The following is an 11,727-nucleotide window of genomic DNA, read 5'->3' on the forward strand; positions in this document are numbered from 1 at the left end:
AAGACTCTGTAAAGCTATCACTAGTAAAATACTTTTAATCGGAATTCTAGAAATAGTAGGAAATAAATTTTATCTCAACTAGAGATTAAAAAGTGTTTACTAAAAAGGTTAAGGATTTGCAGCACATATAGTTGCATGAAATTGCAATATTTCTCTCCTCTAATTTATTATGAATGAAATAGTAATATTTGCCTAAACTTTGAAATTAGCAATTGGAAAAGGTGTCTAATTAGTGCATTTGGATGCAATTTTTTTTTATTGAAATTTTATTTCTTTATTAAAAATTGGTTAAGGTATAATTGCGCTTAAAAAAGAGTGGGCCCTGAATCAAAATACATTACCTATGATGGAAGTAAACATGTTAGTCTTGAAAAGAAAAGTGGCATTCAAATGGACTTCGTGAAACACATTTTTGTTAAAAGTATAAACAAATAAATAAAAAAGTATAAAGAAAAAGCTTAGTTGAACACATAATTTGAATTGGAATTCATGACTACACTTTACAATCAAAGCATGCTTAACAAATGTTGCAAAGTACAACTTCAAAAGTAGCCTATGCCTTAGAACATGTTGTGTGGCCTAACACTTGATCAAGTAGCTATAAGGTTAACAAAAGTGATCACTTATTGAAGGGCAGGGAAGGATCAATGGGGGGATCACTCTCATACTAAATAACACAATGTTTTTGGAAAGCAATTGGAAACTGAAGCCTCCCTACAAGTTTATCACTTTTGTTTGGAAAGTGGAAACTTCTACTTAAAGCCCTCATGGTTAAGGAAGAGTGAACTTGTATGGAGGGACCCTTGAGGCTTTATGGAGTAACTTAACCTTGAGGCTTGAGAACTGGTAAAAATCCAATCTCAATCCTTTCTTTCCTGGTTAGAACTTTGGTTGGTTAGCCCAAACAAGGGCAACCTAGGAGTAGACAACAAAAACTGAACTATACAATTATTCTGACCTCTCTATGGGTTATATGGCTCTACAGGAACCAAGCTGTGCATGGGGTACATAAGTTTTATTAATGATAGAATATTTGGTTTGCAGGTAGACATGGTACTTACATATGCTGAAATTCAATTGAATACAGGGCCTACAGATATGAATTGAAGAAGAGTTTGATAGATTCACAGGTTCTCATCATTTGGAAACAAGAAAGCTTGTGGAGTAGAATCAACTTTGTTACTAAGTCAGCCACAAGAAGAAATTTTTCTGCTGGATGCATAGGTCTTCAACCTAATAACAGAAAGGTAACAACATTGCTGGCAATAAGAAAGGCAATGCTTCAAACCAAGAAGACTAGTTATAAGAGACAAATCTTCTTAATGTCTTCCAAGGAAACAGAAACTTTTGTTGTAAAAAGAGAATTATATATGGTTATGGCTGGGTGCTGTTGTTAGAGACCATTATCGAATCCTGCTGTGGTGGTTGTTTTCTACTCTCCTTTAGCAATGCTATGGGCACTGAATTGGGGCTGGGATATGGGATTTGGTAGGTGATTGTGGAAGGTGAGGACAGCTCCTTGATCCAACAGATTTCTTGATTGGCCCTGTTTTAATTCTTATGGTATAGTTGTGGATGATATCAAGGAGTGCAGTAGGGGCTTTAGAAGTATTTCTTTTACTGAAGTAAGTAAATCTTGTAATAAAGCTGCAATAGAATGTTGGCTGCTGTATCTTTAGGTACGGGGGGTTCTAATGCCCACCCATTATCCAAACCATTATAACCACTGATATTAACTATTAAGCAATATACAAATATTTGTTGCTTTTATTAATTAAAAAAAAAAAAAAACAGCAGCACATCTACATGAGGAAACTGCTCAATGGTTCTGGCTTTGTGAAATGGCTTCTAAAAATGCATCAAGGTTTGTATAAGATGATCCACCTTCTGCAATAGCTTGGCGACAAATATCTTTTAGTCCTCTTGCTCTTTCTCGTAATTCCTTACCCTCTCCACTTTCCACATTCATAAACCTTTGCACAAGCTCTGATATTTCTTCTTTGGTCACGGACATTTCACTTCCCACTGTTGATCTCTTTATCCTCCACCCAATCTTCCAGTCTTCTACAATTCGCCTACTAATAGGTACTTGGTCCATAAACAACGGGAAAGTAAGCATTGGTATGCCTGCAAAAATTGCTTCTAGAGTGGAATTCCACCCACAATGTGTCCAGAAACCCCCTACAGAAGAATGGCACAACACCTTCAGTTGGTCACACCATGGCACTACCAATCCCAAATCACCACAACTCTCTTTCAACCGAGAAGCTTCTCCACGAGCCACCCACAAGAATCTAACACCACTATTACGCAGCCCAGCAGCAATTTCATCCATTTGGGTGCCTGAAACTGAAAGGAAACTTCCCAATGAGATGTACAAGACAGATCCCGCAGGGTGGGAATCTAGCCATTGGAGATAGTTGGGGATGTTGTGAGTTCTTGTGATAGAGGAATTATGTTCAAGTTCTAAGTAAGGTATGGCAGGGCCAATAGGGTAGACAGGGAATGGAAATATTGCATTTAAAGTGTCAGAGGCTTGGGGTTCAAGCTCGTAGACAGAAGTGAGTAGAAGATATTGTGCTTTCGGCACCCTTGAAATGCATTCCATTGCAAGCTGCAGTACTTGAGGGTCGGTTTCATGAATGATTGTTTGAAGGTCAGCTACTTGTGTTGAAGAAAGTCCGGGGATGGGGTCCACATGCTGCTCTCCAAGTTCTATCACACAAAAGAGGCAGACATCCAAGTCAGATATCAATGTTTTGCAGTAATATCAAGTCTAACTAGAAAGAGATGAACCAGATGGCTCTTTAAGTGGATCAACACGTCCTAGCCAACCCTGTTAATGCCTTTGAGAACTAAAATCTACTTACATTCTCAAGGTTGTACTAGTTAAACCAATTGACCAAAAATGCATTGAATTCATTACAAAAAAGGCTACACTGACCACCTATTAGTTCCTTCCATTTAAGTATGTTACGACCAATATATAGGGTGGCCAAAATCAACTCTTGTAATCTAGCTATATTTATTTTCCAAAAAATTTATATTTTTTAAATGCCATGAAAATCTAAAATAAAATTTTATACTCCTTGCTTACTGCTTTAGACGTTAGACCAATAATGTCTATTATGGTGTGTGAAGTCACAATTGTCATGATGTCTAATTACAATCACACCAGCTAGGAAAACAATCCAAAGCTATTGAACTAGACTAGCAATTACAAAATACTAACAGCTGCTGCACTACAGCTAGATGCTCTCTTGCTATGCTGCACTGCCTTGTTTTGATGTTGTTGCTGCAGTACTATCTGCAGTAGCATGAGAGCTGCTGGATTACTGGTGAACCATGATGCTGCTGTTGCCAGGTTCTTATCAGCATATTTGATCGCAGCTTTTGATTTTTATTTCAAAATTGTTGTCACAAATGTTTCACTTTAATTTGTTTATATTTTATAAATGTTCTAAACAAATTCTTATCATAGATCGAAAATTCTAATTATTAAGGATGAAAAATATTTGTCTCTGTCATAGGTTCTATCTTATCAAAATGACTTAAAGTTACATATCGGAAAGCATAATTGTAGCAATACAAATAGGCACGGTAGATTTTATAAATTTTGTTTATTCCATCAACATTTTTCAATAATCAAAAAGCTAAATAACAAATTTCACAATTTGTTGAGTTGGTAGAATATAATTGGTGGCAACATCATTTTCATCTAGACTGCCATTATCATAATTTTATGACACCAATTACAGACTGGTTGAAATTTGTTATCAAAATTTTTGTTTAGTTAGACTTTCTCTTTTATCAAATTTGTAATATATCAAATTTTTTTTTTCCTAATAAAACAAGCTTGACTAGACAAAGTTGAGAAGTGAGGTCTAAAGTAAAAGAAAAACTACGTAACTAAAACACATGAATCATGAATGTAATAGTAACACTTACCAAGAGAATTAACCGCCAAGTGTCGGTTCCGTACGAAAAGATCCCAATGATGCAACATTAAGAAAAAAACAGCAGGCATGGTCGAAACCGAGGCCACTGGAATATTCCTTCTATTACCTACGCTTATCGTCCACGGTAACTCAACATCAACTAACATAGCATCAACTGGGTGCTCAAGCTGATCAAGAAGTTCCTCAAAGGGAGCTTCCATCTTGGTCATCACAGCTTCGTAGAAGCCAGTGAAGTCAGCAGATCTCAAACTTTCTGGGGGGACAACGTTAGGGATGGAGGCAAAGCGGATGTTGTTGGGTTTGGGATCAGAGCGGATGTAGCCGAGCCACTCCTCAGTGACAACAAAGGTAATGAGAAGATGGTGTTTTTTTGAGGATAGTAACTTGCAGAGGTTCATCATGGGGTTTATGTGGCCTCGGCCTGGATATGGCATGGCTACCACATGGCAGACGGTTGGTGGTTCAATGCTGGAAAACTCCATTTTTAACTGAGAACTGATCACTAATGAATTTAGTAGAAGGATGTCAATAAATTTTGTGAGAAATTGCTATTATATATGTAGTTATTTTTAATTGTACAAACATTGAAATCTAAAATTTGGATAGCATATATTTTTTTTTATGCTTTATGCTTTTAGTGTACTGGTTAAACTGGGTGTCAATAGGTTATTTACCATATAATATATAAATTTATTTTTTATGTATAATTTTAGATTATAAAAACTTGTTGTGAGGACCCAAAGATCCGAGGACCCGAGGACTCAAAGATCTAAAGACCCGAGGACATTAGAGGAGAATAAAAGTCATGGTCTCGAAGATGAAGTGGGATGGTGTGGCAAATGACGAAAGATAGATTGATGATGTGTGTGGTATATTGCAAATATCTGGGTAAGGGTTGGATAACTACGAATGTTGCATTGAATGTTCTGCACCAACTATTCTGGCCGCATTGAATAGGGAGTACTAGCTTTATACGTTGCATTAATGTAGAAATGACCTGAACAGTACAAAGCACAGAGCTAAAACTTCTCTCCATTACCGACTACAAGGGAATGGACAAGTGTCAGTAAGAGGGGTTGAGTAGATGAGAGGTGTAAGGCTGAGATAGTAAGGGCAAAAGGTATAAATAAGAGAGGAGAGATGCAAGAAATGGGGAGAAAAAAAGGAACAGACGTCAAAAACTTTGTTGTTGCTACCCTCTCTACAAATTCGTTGTTTTAGGACCTTTAGTCATAAAAGGTTGTTGTTAAGACTTTTACGTGATTTTTGGTCCTTACAATTGGCGCCGTCTGTGAGAATAATAAAGTGTGACGTTCTGGTTTAAAGGTAAATGGCGGAGTCAAGTCAGGAAAGGGAAGAATCAGTAGTTTCACAAACGAGGAACCTAACCATAAATATGCAACGGGGAGTTGGAAAGAAACACACCCCAAGTGTGGTGGTAGAATCGTATCGTAGTGATCAAGTGACTGGGCAACGATCACCGATTGAGAGGCAAATGTCTCGTGATGATGTGTTGCAGCAAATGCAGTCCGAGATAGATTATCTGCGTAAGCGCTTAGATTGTAAGAAGCGTGCTAGGAAAAGCCCGTCTTATTCTTCCAGTGATAGTTCTGAGGAAAAACCTAGAGGAAAGGAACCTCCAACACTTGAGTCTTTTCACAGTGAGGCCCGTTTGAGTACTTCTTCGGGTGCTAGGACAAAGAGGCGGGAGGAGACGCAAGGTGAAAAATGGGGTATATCAAGGTGAGGGGAACGATGTAATGGGTAAAGCTTTGAGGCAAATTTCTAAATCCCCCTTCGTAGCTAAGATAAATAAGGCAAAACTCCCCCACAGATTTTCTCAACCTATATTTACTATTTATAATGGAAGGACTGATCCTGTAGAACACGTCAGTCATTTTAATCAAAAGATGGCAGTCTATTCGAATAATGAAGCGTTGATGTGTAGAGTGTTTCCTTCCGGTCTGGGACCAGTGGCCATGCGGTGGTTTGATGCTTTGGCAGAAGGTTCCCTAAAGTCCTTTGAAGAGTTGACAAGGGCATTCGGGGCTCAGTTCATAACTTGTAGTAGGATCCCAAAACCTTTGGATGCATTACTGTCTGCCATGAGGGAAGGAGAAACTCTCAAAACTTATTCTGATCGATATTGGGAAATGTATAACGAAATTGACAAAGATGTTGAAAATGTGGCTGTAAGAACTTTTAAGGTGGGGCTCCTCACAGAACATGGATTGAGGAAGTCCTTGACAATGAAGGCAGCTGTAGACATGCGCCAACTTATGGACCGTATAGACAAATATAAATGGGTGGAGGAGGACCAAATTCAAAGCAAAGGAAAAGCGAAGTTATATCCGGAAAAGAAAGATCTTCGGGGAATGAGGTATCAAGGCAGTCGGCCTAGGCGAGACTTTCCAAGTCATCTATTGCCAGCAGAAACTCCTTTGGTTAATTCACTGTTTAAGGAGCCTATACATCACATATTGGAGAAAATTCGAAATGAACCATACTTTAGACCACCTAACAAGATGAGTGGGAATGCATCTATGAGGAATCAAAATCTTCATTGTCATTATCATCAAGACAAGGGACATACCACAGAAGAGTGTCGGACGTTGCGTGACCATTTGAACCAATTAGCCAAGGCGGGAAAGATTAATCATTTCTTGTCTAGGCCGGACGGGTAAGTGGGACATCAAGATACGCGAATGTATCGTGGAAGTATTCCTTAGCCAACTTTGGGCACCATTAACGTTATTTTGGCGCAGCCGAGAAGAGGAGTCGAGGATCCTTCTTGGATCATGTCCGTGCATAGTAGTTTTGGAAATGAAGTCATGGGGGGAAACAACCAACTGGCTAAAAGAATGAGGTTGTTGGCGACGCCAGTATTGGGTTTTTCTGAGGAAGATAAGGAGGGAACGTATCAGCCCCATGATGTTGCATTGGTAGTAACTATTCGTATCAGGGGATATGACGTGAAGCGAATCTTGGTGGATGATGGAAGTGGTGTAGAACTTATGTATCTTGACTTGTTTAATGGTTTAAAGTTGAAAGAAGAGGATTTGGAGAAGTATGATTCCCCGTTAGTAGGTTTTGATGGGAAACGGGTGATTCCTCGGGGGATGATTAGACTGCTTGTACAGGTGGAGGATACAGAGGTCCAGGTTAACTTCATAGTAGTCAGGGCGTATTCACCTTACACGGCCATTCTGGCTAGGCCTTGGCTCCATGCAATGGGGGCTGTTTCTTCAACTTTGCACGTAATGGTGAAATACCCTATCCAAGGAAGGGTGGGGATATTACACGGCAGCCAGTCGGTAGCTAGGCAGTGTCTGATGTCTGCAAGTATTAGAATAGGGCAAGATTCATCAATGGGGGCGACTCCGAACGCGTTATAGCAATTAAAGAAACCTGCTCAGGGGATAGGTGTCGATGATAATGGAGGTTCTGCTGAAGAACTGGACAAGATATTTATAGGAGAAGGTAAGGATAAATATTTTCAAGTGGGATCCCAATTACCAGTACCAGAAAGGGAGGAGTTAGTTAAGTTCTTAAAGGATAACATTGATGTTTTTTCATGGACGGCCTATGACGTCCCAAGAATTGATCCAGAATTCATCTGTCATCATTTGAATGTTAGTCCCAACGCAAAGCCTCGTAAGCAACCTCCTTGGCGTGCGTCCTAAGAGCATGCCGAAGCAGTTAAAAAGGAGGTTAACAAGTTAAAACAAGCGGGGGCAATCAAGGAAATCTATTATCCTGAGTGGCTTGCCAACACTATTGTGGTTAAAAAGAATAACGAAAAGTGGAGAGGTTGTGTCAATTTCACTGATTTGAACAAAGCATGTCCAAAGGATCCTTTTCCTATTCCAAGAATTGATCAGTTGGTGGATGCAACTATTGGACATTCACGGATGAGTTTCTTAGATACTTTTCAGGGTTATCATCAGATACCTATGTCATTAGGTGATCAGGAGAAGACAACTTTTCGTGCTCCTAATGGCAATTACCATTATCGAGTAATGCCTTTTGGTCTTAAGAATGCAGGTTCCACTTATCAAAGGATGGTGACTAGAATGTTTGAGTTGCAGTTGGGGCGTAATATGGAAGCATACATTGATGACATGGTGGTTAAAAGTAAGGAAGTAGGAGACCATTTAAGGGACTTACACGAAACCTTCTCAGTCCTTATGAGGTATAAATTGCGTTTGAACGCTTCCAAGTGCTCTTTTGGAGTAAGTTCGGGAAAGTTCCTCGGGTATATGATAACACACCAGGGAATTGAAGTTAATCTTAATAAAATCAAGGCTATCTTAGGGTTGCATCCTCCTCGGAATCCTAAGGAGGTACAAAAGCTAACTGGAATGTTTGCAACCTTGAATCGGTTTATATCACGATCTGCGGACAGGTGCCGACCTTTTTATTGCCTTTTGCATAAATGGAAAGATTTCGAGTGGACAGATGAGTGTAATTTGGCTTTTGAGGATTTGAAATAATATTTGGCGAATCTGCCAATCTATCACGGCCGAAGAAGGAAGAGGTGTTGTATGCCTATTTAGCAGTCACGAACTATGCTGTAAGTCTTGTCCTAGTATGGAATGATGATGGAGTTCAAAAACTGGTATATTATGTTAGTAAATCCTTGCAAGAGGCCGAGCGGCAGTATTTACCTTTGGAAAAGGCTTTTCTAGCCGTCATACATGCAACAAGGAAGCTTCCTCATTATTTTCAAGCCCATACAATAGTAGTACTCACCTAATTGCCTTTGCAGGCTATCATGAGGAGATCTGATTACACTGGTCGCGTGGTGAAGTGGGGAACTAAGCTTGGAGCTTACGATGTTAAGTATATGCCCTGGACGACTATTAAAGGACAGGTTCTTGCCGATTTCGTGGCTGAATTCACGGAAAGTGGCACAAAGCAAGAAGATGTTATGCTAGCTGTAATGACTATTGGGCTTGGGAATGTCCTTCTTTGGGAAGTTTATACGGATGGGGCATCTAATCGAAAGGGAGCAGGGATTGGAAAAGTCACTATGGCTAGGATTTGTAGCCACAAATAATGAGGCCGAGTATGAAGCTCTCTTGGCAGGCGCTCAAATGGTTAGGCATCAGGGAGGAGAAATAGTGGAGTTGTATTGTGATTCCAAATTAGTTGTCAGGCAAGTTAATGGAGAGTTTGAGGCAAGAGATGAAAGAATGAAAAAATACCTCGAACGAGTCAAAAGGGTGTTAGGTCTGTTTAAGAGTTTTAAAGTATGACAAATTCTGAGAAGGCAGAACGCTCATGCCAACTCGTTGGCCATGTTAGCCACATCTTTGGGCTCAAAGTTACCACGGACGGTAATGGTAGAGGACTTGTTGACCTCTAGCCTTACTAGCTTCCCGACAGTCGGGGTTTACAACATTCGCGTTGGCCCGAGCTGGATGGATCCGATTGTGACCTTCCTACAGTGCGGTGTGTTACCCGAAGATAAAGTGGAAGCCGGGAAGGTATGGAGAAGTGCCCTTCAATATTGGCTTTCTAGGGAGCATAAGTTGTACAAACGTTCCTAGTCGGGGCCATATTTGCTCTGCGTACATCCTGAAGCTGTTGAGCCTTTATTGGAAGAGTTACATGAAGGAATATGTGGAAGTCATATGAGGGGAAGATCGTTAGCCCACAGAGCCTTGACTCAAGGGTATTGGTGGCCAAATATGCAGAAGGCCTCCCAAGAGTATGCAAGGAAGTGTGACTAGTGTCAAAAGTTTGCACCAAACATTCATCAACCATGGGGAGTCTTGAATCCATTATCTAGCACATGGCATTTTGCTAAGTGGGGCTTGGATATCGTCAGACCCTTTCCTCGGGCAATTGGTAATAGAAGATGGCTCCTTGTCGGCACGGATTATTTTACTAAGTGGGTGGAAGCCGAACCATTAGCTAATATCAGGGATGCAGATGCTAAGAAGTTTATTTGGAAGAATATCGTAACTCACTTTGGAGTCCCGCATACTTTGATTTCTGATAATGGACTTCAATTTGAAAGCAAGGCTTTCCATAGGTATTGTGCGGATATAGGAATAAGGAATGGATATTCAACACCGGCCTACCCTCAAGGACATGGTCAAGCTGAGGCTACAAATAAAGTTATTCTGGCAGGATTAAAGAAACGATTAGACGATGCTAAAGGAAGATGGGTAGAAGAGTTGCCTCATGTGTTGTGGACTTATCGTACTACCCCCCGAAGATCAACAGGCAAGACACCCTTTTCAATGACATATGGAATGGAGGCGGTAATCCCGTTGGAGTTAGGCTTTCCCACCTTGAAATCTGATCAGTATAACGATGCGAGTAATCATGATATGCTGTGCGATAGTTTAAATACCATTGAAGAAAGAAGGGAAGTAGCCAGTGTGAAGATGGGCAGCTACCAACAGAAACTCAAGCAGACATATGACAAGGGAGTAAAGTCAAGACCTTTAGTACCAGGAGATTTGGTATTAAGAAAAGTGATGGGGACAGCGAGAAATCCTACCTGGGGTAAGTTAGGGCCTAATTGGGAAGGACCGTATAGAATTGCGTCTGTAACAGGCGTGGGGGCTTATCATTTAGAAGATTTAGATGGAAGGGTAGTTCATCGCCCCTGGAATGTAAATAACTTATGATGTTATTACTATTAAAGGAAGAGCCTTCTTTTGTATCAATTGTAGGCTTATTTTGTTCCATTAGTTTATGTGTTTTTTTTTACTGGAATAAACTATACCTAAGTGTTAAGCTAACTTTAGGCCTTGTTCGGCTCCTCGGGCCACAAGTATAAGAGAAATTAACAACTTATAAAAATTTAAGTGTTAAGCTGACCTTAGGCCTTATTCGGCTCCTCGGGCCACAAGTCTAAGAGAAATTAACAACTTATAAAAATTTAAGTGTTAAGCTGACCTTAGGCCTTGTTCGACTCCTTGGGCCATAAGTTTAAGAGAAATTAACAACTTATAAAAATTTAAGTGTTAAGCTGAACTTAGGCCTTGTTCGGCTCCTCGGGTCACAAGTTTAAGAGATCTTAACACCTTATAAAAATTCAAGTGTTAAGCTGACTTTAGGTCTTGTATGGTTCCTCGGGTGACAAGTCTAAAAAATAATAACCCCTTAAAGAAAAGTTAAGTGTTAACTTAATCTTAGTTCTTGGTCAGCTCCTCAAATCATAAGTGTAAGACAAAAAATGAACACTGTTTGCTGTTGGCTTATGTTGCAAAATTGATGATCGTGATCTATGTTATGTGTGCATGAAAATTTATTATCTTAGCAGTAAGGCATTGTACTTGGAAAATGAGTAGAAACAAAGTAAATACTTGAGTATTGCGATATGTTAACAATAAACAATATGCATGGCACGGCTATTAATTCCTTCCATTCAGTTTAAATAAAAAAAATGGCAACAAAAAGAACAAAAAGAAAAGTAACAGAATCAAGTGCTTGTTTGTTTGTCTTTAGGGTTCTTCTTCTCTGCTTCTTTCTCTTTTTTCTTCTTTTTTGCCTGTCCCACTTCCTTTGGATCGGCTTCATTTCCTTCATTCACTAACTCGGCGTTAGGAGAAGAGTCTTCGGCTATTTCTTGGCCCTTAGGACGAACAAAAGAAGGATCTGGGTCCAGAGTGGTTACAACTGCAGAAGGAACAGAACTGGAGTCACTTGTTGGTTTGGGAGGAGCAGGAGCTAGTTGTAAGGCAGAAGGGTAATAAACACTGTCGGGATTCCCAAGTTTAGACTCGGTGGATACTCCGACAGCGTCTAA

General features: G+C 39.9%; 1 protein-coding gene across 1 annotated transcript; it reads right to left on the reverse strand.

Annotated features, from left to right (window-relative positions):
• Nucleotides 1-1,668: 1,668 nt before the first annotated feature.
• LOC142641820 (UDP-glycosyltransferase 87A1-like) lies at nucleotides 1,669-4,503 on the reverse strand. Its single transcript, XM_075816271.1, has 2 exons — nucleotides 3,949-4,503; nucleotides 1,669-2,715 (listed from the first exon to the last, which is right to left on the reverse strand). Exons 1-2 carry the CDS (start codon nucleotides 4,439-4,441, stop codon nucleotides 1,820-1,822), a joined length of 1,389 nt encoding a protein of 462 aa, XP_075672386.1. The 5' UTR covers nucleotides 4,442-4,503; the 3' UTR covers nucleotides 1,669-1,819.
• Between the last annotated feature and the right edge of the window lie 7,224 nt (nucleotides 4,504-11,727).

This window comes from Castanea sativa, chromosome 1 (genome assembly GCF_040712315.1).
Source record: "Castanea sativa cultivar Marrone di Chiusa Pesio chromosome 1, ASM4071231v1".
NCBI lineage: Eukaryota > Viridiplantae > Streptophyta > Magnoliopsida > Fagales > Fagaceae > Castanea > Castanea sativa.

Coding starts and splice junctions, on each gene's coding strand:
- LOC142641820 (XM_075816271.1), bottom strand. CDS start 4,441: ATGGAGTTTTCCAGCATTGAACCACCAACCGTCTGCCATGTGGTAGCC. Junction 2,716..3,948: donor CTTGGCGGTTAATTCTCTTG/GTAAGTGTTACT, acceptor TTTGTGTGATAG/AACTTGGAGAGCAGCATGTG.